General features: G+C 43.5%; 1 protein-coding gene across 1 annotated transcript in view; it reads left to right on the top strand.

Annotated features, from left to right (window-relative positions):
• Positions 1 to 5,077, top strand: part of LOC140493693 (junctional adhesion molecule-like) — a 36,562-nt gene extending 31,485 nt beyond the window's left edge. Inside the window, exon 4 of the mRNA XM_072592431.1 lies at positions 4,656 to 5,077. Coding sequence (XP_072448532.1) covers positions 4,656 to 5,077 — 422 coding nt within the window. The remainder of the gene's footprint in view (positions 1 to 4,655) is intronic.
• The last annotated feature ends 13,139 nt before the right edge of the window (positions 5,078 to 18,216 follow it).

Raw genomic sequence — 18,216 nt, 5'->3', positions numbered from 1 at the left:
ACTGAAGTCACTGTAGACGACATCAACTGTATTATTCTCATCTTCATACCTAGACACCTCCTCTAAGATTCCATCAAATCCAACTCAATCAAATTCCTTTACAAATTCATGCTAAATATCCTGGATTAACCTTTGTCTCTCCAAGTAATGATTCATTCTGTCCCTCAGAATGATTTCCAATATTTTCCCCACCATTGATGTTGTCTTCACTGGCTTGTACTGTCCTGGTTTATCACGACCACCCTTGAACAATAGGGTAACAGGTAAAGGGATGATTGGCAAGTGAAATCACAAGGGTTCAGAGACACTGTCCTCCTGTTAGAGTGAAGGGTAAGGCCAGTAAGATGAGGGAACAATGGATGAGTAAATATATTGAGGCTCTGGTTAAGAATATGAAAGAGTCATGTCTTAGGTGTAGACAACTGGGATCAAGTGAATCTCTTGAAGAGTGTAAGGGGTATCGGGGCATTCTTATGAGGGATATCAGGAGTGCAAAAAGTGGACATCAGAGAACCTCAGCAGATAAGGCTGAGGATAAGCCAACGATATTCTACAAAGTCATTAGAAGCCAGAGAGCAACCAGGGAGGGAATAGGGCCTCTTCAAGATCAATGAGGTCATCTATGTGTAGAACCAGAGGAGAGGGGGGAGATATCCAAAACAAATTCATGCTAAATATCCTGGATTAACCTTTGTCTCCTCCGTTGTTCTTTAAAAGCTTCCTAGTCAGAAGTGACAGTCGGAAGTGACAGGACTTCTGTTGAATAAAGGGAACTATGGAGCTATGAGGGAGGAGCTGGCCAAAGGTCAATGGTGCAATACCTTAGCAGGGATGACCATGGAGGAACAATGGTGGATATTTCTGTGTATAATACAGAAGTTGCAGGATCAGTTCATTCCTAAAAGGAAGAAAGATCCTAGGAGGAGGCATGGGTGGCCGTAGCTGACGAGGGAAGTGAAGAAACATATAAAGTTAAAAGAGAAAAAGTATAACATAGCAAAGATAAGTTGGAAAACTGACGATTGGGAACCTTTTAAAGATCAACAGAGGATTATTAAGAAGGAAATACGCAGGGGAAAAATGAGGTATGAAGGTAAACTGGCCAATAATATAAAGGAGGATAGGAAAAGCTTGTTTAGGTATGTGCAAGGCAAAAAAATGGTTAGGACTAAAATTGGGCCCTTGAAGTCAGAAACAGGGGAATATATTACGGGGAACAAAGAAATGGCAGAAGAATTAAATGGGTACTTCAGATCTGTATTCACTGGGGAAGACACAAGCAATCTCCCGGAGGTAACAGTGGCTGAAGGACCTGAACTTAAGGGAATTTATATTTGCCAGGATTTGGTGTTGGAGAGACTGTTAGGTCTGAAGGTTGATAAGTCCCCGGGGCCTGATGGTCTACATCCCAGGGTACTGAAGGAGGTGGCTCGGGAAATCGTGGATGCGTTGGTGATTATTTTCCAGAGTTCGATAGATTTGGGGTCGGTTCCTGAGGATTGGAGGTTGGCAAATGTTCTACCACTTTTTAAGAAAGGTGGGAGAGAGAAAGCAGGAAATTATAGACCAGTTAGTCTGACCTCAGTGGTGGGAAAGATGCTGGAGTCTATTATAAAGGATGAAATTATGGCACATCTGCATAGTAACAGGAGAGGACAGAGTCAGCATGAATTTATGAAGGGGAAATCAAGCTTGACTAATCTTCTTGAATTTTTTGCAGGTGTAACTCTGAAGATAGATGTGGGAGATCCAGTAGATGTAGTGTACCTGGACTTTCAGAAAGCTTTTGATAAAGTTCTACATAGGAGGTTAGGGAGCAAAATTAGGGCACATGGTATTGGGGGCAAAGGACTAGATTGGATTGAAAATTGGTTGGCTGATAGGAAACAAAGGGTAATGATAAACGGCTCCATTTCAGAATGGCAGGCAGTGACCAGTGGGGTACCGCAGGGATCCGTGTTGGGACCGCAGCTTTTTACAATATATGTTAATGATATCGAAGATGGTATCAGCAATAACATTCGCAAATTTGCTGATGATATAAAGCTGGGTGGCAGGGTGAAATGTGATGAGGATGTTAGGAGATTACAGGGTGACCTGGACAAGTTAGGGGAGTGGGCAGGTGCATGGCAGATGCAGTTTAATGTGGAAAAATGTATGGTTCTGGATTAGTGGTGCTGGAAGAGCACAGCAGTTCAGGCAGCATCCAAGGAGCTTCGAAATCGACGTTTCAGGCAAAAGCCCTTCATCAGGAATAATTGCTGATGAAGGGTTTTTGCCCGAAACGTTGATTCCGAAGCTACTTGGATGCTGCCTGAACTGCTGTGCTCTTCCAGCACCACTAATCCAGAATCTGGTTTCCAGCATCTGCAGTTATTGTTTTTACCATAAATGTATGGTTATCCACTTTGGTGGCAAGAACCGGAACGCAGATTACTACCTCAATGGAATCAATTTGTGTAAAGGGGCAGTACAGAGAGATCTGGGTGTTCTTGTACACCAGTCAATGAAGGCAAGCATGCAGGTACAGCAGGTAGTGAAGAAGGCTAATAGCATGCTGTCCATCATACCAAGAGGGATTGAGTAAAGAAGCAAAGAGGTTCTTCTGCAGCTGTACAGGGACCTGGTGAGACCACACCTGGAGTACTGTGTGCAGTTCTGGTCTCCAAATTTGAGGAAAGACATTCTGGCTATTGAGGGAGTGCAGCGTAGGTTCACGAGGTCAATTCCTGGAATGGCGGGATTACCTTACACGTAAAGATTGAAGCGACTGGGCTTGTATATCCTTGAGTTTAGAAGGCTGAGAGGGGATCTGATTGAGACATCTTAGATTATGAAAGGATTGGGCACTCTGGCAGCAGGAAACATGTTTCCGCTGATGGGTGAGTGCCGAACCAGAGGACACAGCTTAAAAATATGGGGTAGACCATTTAGGACAGAGATGAGGAGAAACTTCTTCACCCAGAGAGTGGTGACTATGTGGAATGCATTCCCCCAGAGGGCAGTGGAGGCCCAGTCTCTGGATTCATTTAAGAAAGAGTTGGATAGAGCTCTCAAAGATAGTGGAATCAAGGGTTCTGTAGATAAGGCAGGAAGAGGATACTGATTAGGAATGATCAGTCATGATCATATTGAATGGTGGTGCAGGCTCGAAGGGCAGAATGGCCTACTCCTGCACCTATTGTCTTTTGTCTATTGTCTATTGTCAAATATTTTGCACCAGTTTTTACTGTGGAGAAAGAAATTGATGCAAGGGAACTCAGGCAAATAAATATTAATGTCTTGAAAGCAACTCACTTTACTGAAGAGGAAGTGTTGGAGGTCTTCAAAAACATAAAAGTGGCTTTGTGCAGGGGAAATCATGTGTCACAAACTTGACTGAGCTTTTTGAAAATGTAACCAAAAGACCAGTGAGGGCAGAAGGGGAGATATTGTTTACATGAACTTGTGTAAAGCTGTTGTCAAAGTTCCACATGGTGGACTAATTAGTGAAGTTAGGTGGCATGGGATTCAGGGAGAGAATGCCAGTTGGATACAAAATTTGCTTGATGGTAAGAGACAGAGTGTAGTGATGGAGGTTTGTTTTTACATTGATCCATGAGACCGCATTTGAGGAACATTCTAAGATATCATCCATCTTATGTCAGTGATTAACTCCTTCATCAATGTTGCAACACCCCCTCCTCTTTGACATTCCCCCTACCCCTACATGTCTCATCTCACAGTTCAATAGCCCAAAACATTGTGCTATCAATCCTGTCACACCCTCAACCATGTCTCTGTGATAACAACAATATCTCATCCCCACTCATTAATCTACACCCTCAGCTCGTCTGCCTTACTCACAAGTAAATGCCATCCAGCCATGCCACACTCCCTTATGCCCTCACTTGACGATATTCACACTGCCTTCTGGATTTACTTGGATTGCCTTCTCAATGTCAGTTAGCTCAGTTGGCTGGACAGTTGGTCTGTGATGTGGAGTGATGCCAACAAGGGATGTGTAATTCCCATATTGTCTGCGGTGACCATGAAGTTCGAATCTTCTCAACCTTGCCCATTGTCTGAGGCAGAGTGACTCTCAGGTTAAATCATTACCAGTCATAACTTCCTTTAACGAGATAGGAGTTCTCTCGCACAATGATGAGTTTACTTTTTTACTTCAGTTTACTTTTTTTCCATCTTCATGTCTGTCTGTCTCCACCTCCACCCCCACCCCCACAATGCTTCCACTGCATCCCCCATCCCTCTGCTGTGACTGATGAATGGGCCAGGTTGCTGAAGGCTGGCTGGGTAATAGAGTAGAAAGTGATGGGAAATAGAAAAGGTTCTGCAGAGAGGGCCCTGAGTCCTGCTCTTCAGATCACTCTGGGTCTCCTGGAACAATGGAGAGTTCAGATAACTCTCAGGCACCAAACCCTCTCTTCAACCAAGAGCAACAACCCCCCACAGTCTAACCTCAGGATGTTTACAAACCACCTGAAGCCCTCTGTTGTATCCAGCCCGAAGCTCATTCCACTCTGTCACTAGTCTGTTCAGAAACCACTATTGTATCATATTATATCTTTTCTCACTAAATAACAGATTCAGTGTTTTACCTCACTGTTTGGTGTCTGTGCTGTGTTCATATCCTCTCTCTCTCTCTCCCTTCACAGCGGATTCTGCTAATGGTTGGTCAATGACAATCGCGGATGAAGTGAGGGCTGAGGAAGGAGGCACCGCTGTCTTACCCTGCAGCTTCACCCACCCTGACACTAACCTCACACTCACCGGCTCCATCTTATGGTACAAGGAGGAAACACGAGCTTTAATCTTTAAGTGGACGGTTCCTGGTCCAGACCATTCCCAGGGTGAGCTGTGTGAGAATGTGATACAGTGGGACGGTGGGAATCGATTCAGATTCGTGGGGAACCTCAGCAACAAAGATGCCTCAATAATGATGGAGGGACTGAGCCAGGAGGATGGTGGTTCCTATCGGTGTCGTGTGGAGCTCAATATTGACAAGTTTGGATCTGGAAAAGGAACACGCCTGAAAGTGGAAGGTGAGGAACAACGTTCTGATGTGTCACTGCCCTGACAGCTCAATGGGGACAGGCTCCACCTGGTCTGGGAGCTCTTGGGTTGGCTCCTTCTCCTGGGCTCTTCCAGTTGGTCTAAGGCAGGAGGCAGTGAGAAGGACAGAGACAGAGAGGCACAAAGAGAGAGAGAGAGAGAGATAGAAGGAGAGAGAGAGAGACAAACAGAGAGAGAGAGAGAGAGAGAGAGACATGACTGGAATTTAGAGACCATTCCATCACCATCTTTGAAACCTCCCACAGTCACATTCGTTCATTATCACGTTCAAACTGGCTTCATTGCTCTGGGATGGGGAACAGAGAAAACATCACTGACAATCCAAGCTCCAAGATCCCCACCAATGAGGGTCCAGCTTTATCAGCATTGGGTGAGGACAAGAGAGACCTGGCACCTCCTGAACCCTCATTGGATGAGCTCATCTCAGGGTGAAGGAACCCTCAGCTCACATTGGCTGAGAACCTCACTGTTGCTATCCTCCCCCTCTATTGGCTGAGGAGAAAATGGGGGGAACTGTCCTTGCCAGAGGCTAATGTCCTGGGGATTGTGGCAGATTGTGAAATTTGAATTTGAAAATATCTAGAACTGAAAACTAGTCTAATAATGACTGTGTAACCATCACCATTAAAAAAAGAATCTGGGTTAATCATGTCCTTTTGGGAGGGAAATCTGCTATCCTTCTTGAACTGCTGTATTCCCTCAGCTGCAGAGACATTCACGATACGGTTGGGAAAGGATTTCCAAGGCTTTGACCCAGTGACTCTGAAGGAATGATGAAATATTCCCAAGTCAGGATGGTGAGTGTCTTGGAGGGAAGCTTGTAGATGGAGATGTTCTCCTGTGTCCCATGTTCATCAGTGAACAACCATCCCTTCTTCGGACCTTATGGTGGAGGGAGGGTCATTGATGATGCAGCTAAAGATGGTTAGACCAAGGACACACTAACCTGAGGAACTCCTGCAGAGATGTGTTCTGGAGCTGAGATGACTGATCTCCAAGAAGAACAACCAGGTTCCTCTGTGCCAGGTCTGACTGAAACCCATGGAGGTTTCCCCCCTCGGCTTCCCACTGGATTCAGTTTTGCTCAGGTTCCTTGATGCTACACTCGCTCAAATACAGCCTTGATGTTAACAACAGGCACATTCGCCTGTACCTGTCTTTTTGTTTTTTCCGTTGTTTACCTATTATTTACTATCTATGCTACTTAACTCTGTGATCTGCCTGTACTGCTCACAAGACAAAGCTTTTTGCCGTGCCTCGGTACATGTGACAATAAATTCAATTCGAATCGATTCCATTCGATTCAATTCAATTCAATTCAATTCAGTCACTGACAGTTTCCAGCAGTTTAATTGGCCAAATTGAAAATATGTAACATGTCACTGCAAACGAGGAACCTCAGTTGTTTTGAGCATGATTTGAATCTAAACAATCAGATTAAATTATCCCCCAGAATACTAAAACCCAATCGAGTTTGAATTTATTGTTTTTGCCAACCTCAAACTAATGAGACAATCTGATGTTTGGGGTATTAAAAAAAGCAGATATTTTGAAAGTTAGACAGAGAGTAACTGCCATTGAGAGACTGCTGTACAAAACATTCTCAATCAAAGGGACCTTCTTCATATGAAACATCTTTGCAGTGAAAGACAGAAGTCGACCCAGGAGATCTTTAGCTGAATGAAGAAACACACTGAGAATAACAGCCACTGTGTGGTTTTGTAATGAAGCTGATGTAATTTTAATACAGGTGGTTATTGGAACAGTATATTATTATAGAATTGGAGGCAGATAGCAAGCAGTTAAGGCAAAGTTAAAAATCACACAACACCAGGTTATAGTCCAACAGGTTTAATTGGAAGCACATTAGCTTTCGGAGCGACGCTCCTTCATCAGGTGATTGTGGAGATCTCGATTGTAACACAGAATTTATAGCAAAAATTTGCCGTGTGATGTAACTGAAATTATACATTGAAAAATTGATTGTCTGTTAAGCCTTTCATCTGTTCGAATACGGTGATAGTTTCACTTCTTTCATGTGTAAATCACAAAACCTTTTTTTTAAAGGGCATTCTCGGTTTAGCTGTTAACAGTGGTGATAGCTAGACAATATGTTGAAGGTGTCAGCCCCCTGTGTTCTCTGTCTATGACCTGATGTTTAGATTGACTCTAATCTAAAAAGTGAGACAACAGAGTTTTACATAAATTCATGCAGTTTTTGAGCTCAGAGTTCTACATGAATGTATGCAGTTTCTGAGCAAAGTGCAATGTAACTCTGCAAGTACAAATTCACCACACAAAATATATGTGTGCATGTGGGTCTTTGTCTATCTGTGTGTGTGTGTCTGTCTGGGATGGGGGTTGTGAGTGTGAGAAAGTGAATGTGTGTGTGTGTGTGTGTATGTGTGTGTGTGTGTGTGAGAAATCAGTTAAGGGAAAGGAGTCTTAGAGTTGGAAATAGTTGTTGTTTAATGTTCACTTTGAGAGTTGAAGAATAATTTGATTTTTTTGTTTAAGGAGTGGAATTTTGGAGTTCTCTCTCACTCAGACTTTAACAGATTACGATGCGAGGTGAGCTTTTCTGGGTGTTTGGTTTAATTAGCAGAGGGGTTCACCACCATGTCGTTACAGTTTGGGGGCTCAACTTCGATTTGGACAGGTTTAGACAGATCCAGTCTGAGATTTGGAAAGATTTGGGTACAAAAGATCCCAGCAGATTTAAACATTTGCCGATTAGTGTCCGAGATTTTTAAAGAAAATTTGGGTGAGAGAATTGATTTATTTTCAGTTATTTGTGGTTGGTTAAATTAAAAGTGAGAGAAATGGCTCTTAAAATTGCTGAAGACGTTCTGTGGTTTGAAAATGGTTCCAAATTTGCCAAGAAAGTTTAGAAAGACAGCAGAAGACCATAATTTTAGAATTAGCATTGAGGTTAGAACATAGAACATAAAACATAGAATAATACAACACAGTACAGGCCCTTTGGCCCTCGATGTTGTGCCGACCTGTGAACTATTCTCAGATCATCCCCCTACACTAACCCATCATCATCCATGTACTTATCAAAGGATTGTTTAAATCCCCCTTAGAATTGGATCGAACCAGGGACATGGGAAAGCTGAAATTGTAAGGGAGTTAGTCAAGCACTCTGGTGTGTCAGAGAAAAAGAGAAGTGCAGGAGAGTTCGAAAAATTTAGTTTACAATTGAGGAAAATGGAGTTTCAAGATAAAGAAAAGGATCCATGAGAGAAAAAAGAGAGAGAGAGAGAGACAAAGAGAGATAGAATAAATGGAGGGAAAGAGACAGAGGGAGAGAGAAAAAGAGAAGAAAGGGAGAGAGAAAGAGTGAAGAAAGAGAAAGGAAAAAGAAAGAGAGAGAGAGAGTGAAAAAGAAAGAGAGAATGTTGTTAGCAGAGCAAAGAGAGAGCGAAGAAAGAGAAAGAGAAAGGGAGAGAGAATTTGAACTTCGAAGTTGTGAATTAGTCAGGAAAGTCAAGTTAACAGGAAGGAGATGAAGAGTGAAGGTCGTGATATATACAAATACGTCAAAGCTCTGCTACATTTTGATGAGAAAGATGTTGAAGCCTTTTTTATTTCATTAGACAATTTGGCTCGGCATAGGGAGTGGTCAGGGAACCTCTGTGTAATGTTAGTTCGGAATAAGCTGGTCGGCAGAGCTAGTGAGGTATTTGCAGTGCTGTCAGATGAGGGGTCAAGAGATTATGATGATGTCAAACATGCTATTTTGAGTGCTTCTGAATTGGTACCAGAAATGTATAGACAGTGGTTCAGAAATATAAAGAAGGAATCAAGTCAGACTTGTATTGAGTTTGAAAGAATCAATCAGTCATTTTGACAGATGGGAACATGATTTAAAGATCGATAGGACCTTTGAGGCTCTAGAAGAGGTTATTCTGCTGACGAGGTTAAAAACTCACATCACTCAACTTCCACCAGATTGTGTTGCTGGTCGTATACAGACAGGAGATGTTCCATGGAGCACATGAACTACCAGTAGGAGGTCACCTCAGTCTAAGGAAGACTCAGATTAAGGTACAAAAGCAGTTGTATTGGCCTGGGATGCACAAAGATGTTGTTAACTTTTGCCAGAGCATGAAGACAAAATGGGTGGTAGAGAAGTTATTAGCTTTCTTCACTTGGTATGAGCTATTCAGAGAGATTCAGTCAGACCATTGTCTAATTTTATTGCTCAGCTGTTTAAAGAAGTCATGGATAGATTAGGCATACAGCACATTAAACCAAGTGCAGATCATCCTGAAACTCAGGGAGCTTTGGAAAGGTGGCATCAGACCCTGAAGACCATGTTAAGAGTGTTCTGTCAGGATTACCTGAATGATTGGGATGAAGGTATCCCATTCATATTGTTTGCCATTAGAGATGGCTCAAATTAATCTACTCAGTTCACTCCCTTTGAGTTAATATTCGGACATGAAGTGAGAGGTACTTTGAAATTAATTAAAGAGAAATTGACAGGACTGAAGTCGGAGGTCAACTGGAACAAAGAACCAGTTGAAAGGATTGTTGCAGCAGTACAAGGACATATGCAGGAATAAGATGGAGAGGCCTGATCCTCTTGTGCACGAGGTAGAAGTAGGAAATGCTGTTCCAATAAAACAACACACTTACAGGCTTAATCCTTTCAATGCCACATAGGTCCAGAAGGAAGTGGATGCAATGCTCAGTGAAGCTATCATCGTACTGAGTCAAAGCAAGTGGAGTTCGATGATCGTGTTAGTTGCCAAACCTGACGGGATTCAACAATTTTGCGTGGACCATTGGAAGGTTAAGGCAGTTACAAAATCAAACTCAGATCAATACTAAAATTGGAGGCCTGTATAGAGAAATTTGGACAAGCCCCTTACGTCACAAAGTTGGACTTACTGTTTGGGTATTGTCATCACTTTATCAGAGAAAGTGAAATAAATTTCTGCGTTTGTCACCCCAAATGGGTTATGTCAATTCAAAGTGCTGCCCTTTGGAATGAAGAACACACCAGCCACATTTAAAAGGCTCGTGAACAGAGGTGTGGCTGTGGTAACAAACTGTGCAGTATATCTGGATGATGCAGTGATCTTTAGTGAGTCATGGAAAGATCACATGGTACAGTTGGCACACAGCTCTTTGGTTTTCAAGTCAAAGAATGAATTGCTTTTTTTAATATAAAAGTGAATTTTGGGAGTTCTCTGTTCCTCATACTTTAACAGATGGCGATGCGAGGTGAGCTTTTCTGGGGTTTTGGTTTAATTAGCAGAAGGCTTCACCGCCGTCTCGTAACAGCAGCTTCACCTGGGCAATCAGGATGGACAATACATGTACATCATCTGGGCCAGCGATACCCATGATGGAATAAAACAAAAGGAGAAATTAATGAAACAAAGAACATCCTGAGGAAAAACCAAAAACAAAGCTGCAGATGCTGCCAATCAGAAACAAAAATGGAAATTGTCAGAAAAGCTCAGCAGGTCTGGGAGCACCTGTGGAGAGAAATCAGAGTTAATGTTTCAGGCAGAGTGACCCTTCCTCAAGATGCTGAGATGTTTGACAAGACAGATTCTGAGAGGATATTTGTTCTTGTGAACAGAAGTCAAACAGGGGAACAATTGCAAAATAACGGATTTTCTCTAAATTGAAATGAGGAAACATTTAATCTCTCAGCTTCTCTTTTAAGTTGATGAAGCAAAGAACCACATGGCTGATTATGCCCCTCCTCCTGCACCCAAATATCTTACTTAATGTAGAAAAGTTTAATCTGGACTCTGAGTTTAATTTAACCTGTGCTCATTTCAAAGGTCACAGGTTGGAGCTGGTGAATGGTTCCATTAGGAATGACACCAGGGGGTTCTCCTTCACACAGAGTGTGGTCAATACTTTGAATGTGTTTGCTGGACAGAGTGAGGGGGAAGGCTGTAAAATCCTTGACCTCATTTAAAGAAAATTAACTTTGAGCAATGGGTGGAGGGTTCTGCATGAATGAATTCAGGAGGGTTCAATGGATCCAATCTGTTAGTACCTTCAGCAGGCACATGGCACCAGGTTATAGTCCAACAGGTTTATTTGAAATAACAAGGTTCAGAGTACTGCTCCTGCATCAGGTGAAGTCCTGGTGTAGTGTGACTTCTGACTTTGTCCACCTCAGTGCAACACTGACATCTCCACATCATGGAAATATCTTGTAATCAAGATATGGAGATGCTGGTGTTGGACTGGGATGTACAAAGTTAAAAATCACACAACACCAGGTTATAGTCCAACAGGCTTATTTGGAAGCACTAGCTTTTGGAGCGCTGCTCCTTCATCAGGTGGTTGTGGAGCGTAAGATTGTAAGACACAGAATTTATAGCAAAGGTTTACAGTGTGATGTAACTGAAATTATATATTGAAAAAGACCTGGATTACTTGTTAAATCTCTCATCCATTAGATTGACCATGTTGGCTTTCATTTTTTTAAAATGAAAATCACAAAACTTTTTTTTAAATGTTCCATTCTCAAGTGAACTTTATCAATTGGTGTCTATCAGCCCAGATAATGTATTGAAGGTGTGAGCTCCCCTGGGTGATACTGTCTGTGCCACAATGTTTAGACTGATTCTAATCTAAGAAAATGAATTTGTAGAATCTTACATGGATTTTTGAGCAAAGTAAAATGTAACTCTGCAAGTACAAATTCACCCCCACAAACCTATATGTGCATGTGTGTGTGTGTGTGCGTGTGCGTGTGGGGGGGGGGGGGGGGGGGGGGGGAGGAGGGGGGGGGGGGGGGTGGGGAAGGGGTGAGGGGGGTGGTTGTGAATGTCTGTGAGGAGTGTGTGCCTGTGTGTGAGTGTAAGTATAAAGTCTGTGAGAGGGTGAATGCGTGAGTGTGGCAGTGAATGTGTGAGCATATGAGTGAGGGTATGCATCAGTGTGTGCATCCATAGGAGAGTGTGTGTAACCGTAGGAGTGTGTGTGTGTGTGTGTGTGTGTATAGGAGTGTCTGTGTGTGTATAGGAGTGTCTGTGTGTGTGTGTGTGTAGGAGTGTCTCTGTGTGTGTGTGTGTGTGTGTGTGTGTGTGTGTGTGTGTGTGTGTGTGTGTGTCTGTGTCTGTGTGTTGCGTGATGGGGTCACCTGTAGTGTGACATGAACCCAAGATCCCAGTTGAGGCCATCCCCATGGGTACCGAACTTGGCCAAGAGCCTCTGCTCGGCCACTTTTTGTTGCTGCCTGTCCCGAAGTCCGCCTTGGAGGATGGTCACCTGAAAGTCCAAGGTTGAATGTCCCAGACTGCTGTATGTGGCAGGTACTCATGCAATTCAGCCAATGTTGGCTATCTCATTCGCTGCAGGCAAGGATGCCCTGAGGCATGCTACATTGGTGAGAGCAAACAGAGGCTACAGCATTGGATGGATGGGCACCGGACAACAATCAACAGACAGGAGTGCTCCCCACATCCCCCACCCCCCCCCCCACCCCGCCCCTCAACCAGTCAGAGAACACTTCAATGGTCCTGCACTCACAGACATACATATACACACACAAACACACACATGTGCGTACACACACACACACAAACACACACATGCGCGTGCCCACACACACTCAGACACTCCCAAATACACACTCCTCCAGACACACATACTGGCGCAGATGCTCTTTCATACGCTCACAAATACACTCCCACAATCACACATGCTCCATCTTACAGACTTAGACCCCTTTATACTCATACTCACACACATGCGCACACTCTTTCAAAGACACTCACAGCCACCCCCCAACAAACACACACACACACACAAACACAAACACACACACTTATACGTTTGTGGGGTGAATTTGTACTTTCAGAGTTTCATCATACTTTGCTCCAAAAACTGCATGAATCCATGTAAGTTTCTATAAAGTCATTTTTTAGATTAGAATCAGTCTAAACATTGTGGCACAGACAGTATCACCCAGGGGAGCTCACACCTTCAATACATTATCTGGGCTGACAAACACCAATTGTTAAAGTTCACTCGTGAATGTAACTTTTAAAAGAAAATTGTGATTTACATCTAAAAGAACTGAAACCAACATGGTCACTCTAACGGACGAGAGACTTAACAAATTATCCTGGTCTTTTTCAAAATATAATTTCAGTTACATCACACTGTAAACATTTGCTGTCAATTCTGTGTCTTACAATCTTATACTCCACAATCACCTGATGAAGGAGCAGCATTCCGGAAGCTAGTGCTTCAAATTAAACCTGTCGGACTATAACCTGGTGATGTCTGATTCTGAATCTTGTAATCAAGGTTTTCAAATTGAGTGGCGAGGAGACATTTTGATCAGGGTGACTCTTCTTGGGGAATGTCCAGCACAGACCTGTTAGAGATATGAGTGGAGTCTTTAATTGTTCATTTTATTGTGAAGTTGAAAGGAATGTAACATATTGAAATAAGACCTTCTGCACACTGACCTCATCCATTCTGATGTTTGTCCTTTCCTCAGCTGCTCAGGGAAATGTCTCAGTGGTGACTGGGACAGAGGGAGATTCAGTTACTTTACCCTGTATCTTCAGGAGCTGGGACTCCCACACCCTGACCACTGTTACCTGGATGAGGAAGGAGCCCTACCAACACATCGTTACATTTACAGCCCAATCACAGGGAAATTGGACAACTGGACATGGTGGAAATCGGTACGAGCTCATCGGGAACCCAGAGGAGGGAAACGCCTCGACCAGGATAAACCAGCTGAGGGTGAGGGACAATCACACTTACCTGTGTCTGGTGGAATACAGGTCAAGACACAATCTTTTGTATCTGATCCAGAAAGAGACTCGGTTGCAGGTACACGGTAAGAAACCGTTCACACATTCTTTAGCCTGTAGAAGGTGCACAATGAGAGTGGAACAGATTCTGTGAATGTTTTGTGATTTGATTTTCTGCTGAAAGGACATGGAACTAAAACATTAACCCTGTTTCTCTCCATCGGTATTGTCTGCCCTGCTGAGTGTTTGCAGCATTTTGATGTTTATTTAAAATGTCCAGCATCTGTAGTGTTTTAGCTTTTGGTTTCAAATTTTTAAAAATATTTAATGTACTATGATGTGCTGGTATTTTTAGGTGCTTCTGATGTCAGTATTGAAAGACATTGACACACTCAGAATATTTAGTTCAATCTCCAAATGACCCAAAGTTATACTGACATGAAGATCATCTCCTTGAACAGGAAGGTGCTACAGACTAATGTGTCCCTCTTGGTTCCAACCTTCATCAGGAATAGTTCCATCAATGCAAGTACATTCCCCCAGTGTCCATCTGACTGTGTGAGAAATCCCAGCCATGTGGGACCTATCCTAGCCCTGCATTCAGCCTTGGGTTATACCAGGAGTTGGTGGTGCACTGTTACTGTCACTGGGTGACAAATCCAGACACCCAATGCTGGGGCCATGGGTTCAAATCCCACCGCAGCAGGTGAATTTTTTAAAATCAAGATTTTAAAAAAAAGCGAACCTAATGGCTGCATGTGACCATTGTTGAGATTTGGAAAAGCTGATCTGATTCAATCATACACTTTCGGGAATCTGGGTTTTGGTTCAGTTAGCTGGACGGTTGGTTTGCAAAGCAGTGTGATGCCAACAGTGTGGGTTCAATCCCCACATTGGCTCAGGTGACCATGAAGGACCCTCCTTCTCATCTCTCCCCTCACTGAGGTGTGGTGGCCCTCAGGTTAAACCACCACCAGTTGTCTCTCTCTCTCTCTCTCTCTCTATCGCTCTCTCAAGAGAAAGCAGCCCATGGTCTGGTAATAATATAGCAACTTGATTTAGAGAATGAAATCTGCCATACACACTCAGTGTCATGTGTTGCCATATGCACAATCTTGAGCCCTCTCTCTCCATCAGCACCACCTCACACAGACTCAGGGCTGCTCATAATCCACCAACTCTGCACAGTCCACTTCTAACTCTGTATTGGGAAAACAAAACACAGACTGGGTGATTACTTTGCAGAACAGAAATGTTCTGCCCACAAAAATGATTATCAGCATCCAGTTGCCTGCCATTTCCACACACCACGTTTTGGGACCCAGTGACCTTCTGGACTCAATATTGAGGTGAATAATTTTACGGCCTCAGCACCTTTTCCTACCTCCTTCCCCCAACCCCCACACACCAGGCCTTGTCATCACATGGGCTACCACCAAAACAATCCATTGTCAGTGACGAATGGTCTCCATCAGCAGCTGTTCATTCTCCCAGGCTGACCTTTCCCCTTTTGTTTGTCTGTCCAATTGCTTTTCTCTCTGTCTGGGGTCTGTTTCCACTGAGTGTTTACTCCTGCCCCTTCACCCCCCTTCCCCATCTTCAGCCTCTATACCAACCTTTTCCCAGCTATAATCAGTTATAGAATCATACAGCACAGGAGCAGATCCTTCAGTTCAACGAGTCCATGCTGACCATAATCCTAAACTAAAGTAGTCCCACCTGCCTGCGCTTTGTACATATCCCTCCAAACATTTCTTTTTCAAGAAATTATCTAAATGTCTTTTAAACGTTGTAACTGTCCCCACATCCAGCAATTTCTCTGGAAGTTCATTCCACATAATCCACTCTCTCTGTAAAATAAAACTGCCCCTTAGAGGCATAGAGTCATAGAGATGTGCAGCATGGAAACAGACCCTTCGGTCCAACCCATCCATGTCGACCAGATATCCCTACCCAATCTAGTTCCACCTGTCAGCACCTGGCCCATATCCCTCCAAACCCTTCCTATTCATATACCCATCCAAATGCCGCTTAAATGTTGAAATTGTACCAGCCTTCACCACTTCGTCTGGCAGCCCATTCCATACACATACCACCCTCTGCGTGAAAAGGTTGCCCCTTAGGTCTGTTTTATATCTTTCCCCTCTCATCCTAAACCTATGCCCTCTAGTTCTGGACTCTCCGACCCCAGGGAAAAGATTTTGCCTATTTATCCGATCCATGCCTCTAGTAATATTGTAAACCTCTATAAGGTCACCCCTCAGCCTCCTTCCTTATGTCTTTTTAAAATCTTTCTTCTGTCACCTTAAAGATATGTCTGACTCTTGAAATCTCCCACCTGAGCAAAAAGACACCTGCCGTTCACCTTATCTATATTCCTCATGCTTATATCGATCTTAATAAGGTCACCTCTCAACCTTGTACGCTCCAGTGAGAAATGTCCTTGTCGCTCCGTACTCTTCCGATAACTCAAGGCCTGCTTTATTTGCAACATCCTGGTAAATCTCTTCTCCAGCTCAATGATATCCTTGCAATGACAGGGTGACCAGAACTGGACACAATAGAGGCCTCACCAGCATCCTGTCCAACCTGAACATAACATCCCAACTCCTGTCACTCTTCAGCCCATTGACCCATTTGACTAAGATCTTTTTGTATTCTAAGATAACCTTCTTCACTGTTCAATATTCTATCAATTTTGGTATCAACCACAAACTTGCAAAACATGCTTTTTGTAGTCTCATCAAAATTGTTCATATAAATGACTGACCAAAGTGGGCCCAGCACTGATCCCCGTGGAACACTGCTGGTCATAGGCCTCCAGAACAAAACCCTCCCTCCACTGTCACTCTCTGTCTTCTGCCTTTCAGCCAATTGTGCATCCACTTGCCAAGCTCACCCTGAATCCCATGGGATCTAACTTCACTAATTAGTCTACCATGCGGAGCCTTGTCAAAGGATTTACCAAAGTCTAAGTAAACAATGTTAACCCCTCTGCTCTCATCAATTTTCTTGTTTACTTTTTCAAAAAACTCCATCAAGTTTGTGAGACACGATATCCCTTGCACAAAACCATGTTGACTGTCCCGAATCATTCCTTGCCTCTCCAAATGCATATAAATCTAAACTTTCAGAACAACTTCCTCACCACCGAAGTCAGACTCCCAGGTCTGAAGTTCCCAGGCTTCTCCTGACATTCCTGCTTGAACATGAGCCACTCTCCAGTCATTCAGCACCTGACTGTTATTTATGGATGATACAAATGTTCCTGCAGGGGGCCCAGCAATTTCCTCTTCACTTCTGACAAAGTCCTGGGATTGAGTAGATCACGTCTCAGAGATTTATATTTATATTTTCGAACACCTCTAACAATTCCTCTTCTGGAATACAAGCTGTTTTCAAAATGTCAATATTTATTTCTCAGAGTTCTCTAGCCTCCACTTCTTTCTCCACAGTAAAAACTGACACAAAATATTCATTTGATATCTCTCCCATCTCCTGAGGGGTGGCATGATGGCTCAGTGGTTAGCACTGGCACCAGGGACCTGAGTTCAATTCCAGCCTCAGGCAGCTGGAGTTTGCATGTTCTCCCTGTGTGGTGAGGGTTTCCTCCCACAGTCCAAAGATGTGCAGGTTCGGTGAATTGGCCATGCTACGTTGTCCATAGTGTGAGGTGCATTAGTCAGTGGAAATGGGTCTGGGTGGGTTACTCTTTCGAGGGTCGATGACGGTTTGTTGGGCTGAAGGGCCTGTTTCCACATTAGATTAGATTAGATTTGTTACAGTGTGGAAACAGGCCCTTTGACCCAACAACTCTACACTGACCCGCCGAAGCGCAACCCACCCAGACCCATTCACGTACATTTACCCCTTCACCGAGCACTACGGTCAATTTTAGCTTAGCTAATTCACCAAACCTGCACATTTTGTGGACTGTGGGAGGAAACCGGAGCACCCGGAGGAGACCCACGCAGACACGGGGAGAATGTGCAAACTCCACACAGACAGTCGCCTGAGGCATAGAATTGAACCTGGGTCTCTGGCGCTGTGAGGCAGCAGTGCTAACCACTGTGCCACCGTGCTGCCCACATTGTAGGGAATCTAAAACACAAAGGCAACCTCTTTGTTTTTTAAGGAGACTTCCACTCTATCTCTTGTTGCTGTCTTGGTCTTAATGTACTTATAGAATCCCTTTGGATTATCCTTAACCTTATTTGCTGAGGCTATCCCATATCTTTTCTTTGACTTCCTGATCTCCCTCTTATGAATGTTCTGACACTCATTATACAGTGCAAGAGATACATTTGCACCCAGTTGTTTATATTTAGTATATGATTCTTTTTTATCCCTGACTGGAACCTCAATCTCTTTATTTACCTGTTGTTCT

The sequence above is a fragment of the Chiloscyllium punctatum genome, chromosome 2, assembly GCF_047496795.1.
Source record: "Chiloscyllium punctatum isolate Juve2018m chromosome 2, sChiPun1.3, whole genome shotgun sequence".
Classification (NCBI taxonomy): domain Eukaryota; kingdom Metazoa; phylum Chordata; class Chondrichthyes; order Orectolobiformes; family Hemiscylliidae; genus Chiloscyllium; species Chiloscyllium punctatum.
The sequence above is the reverse complement of the archived record's forward strand: the minus strand, read 5'-3'. Positions and strand labels throughout refer to the sequence as shown.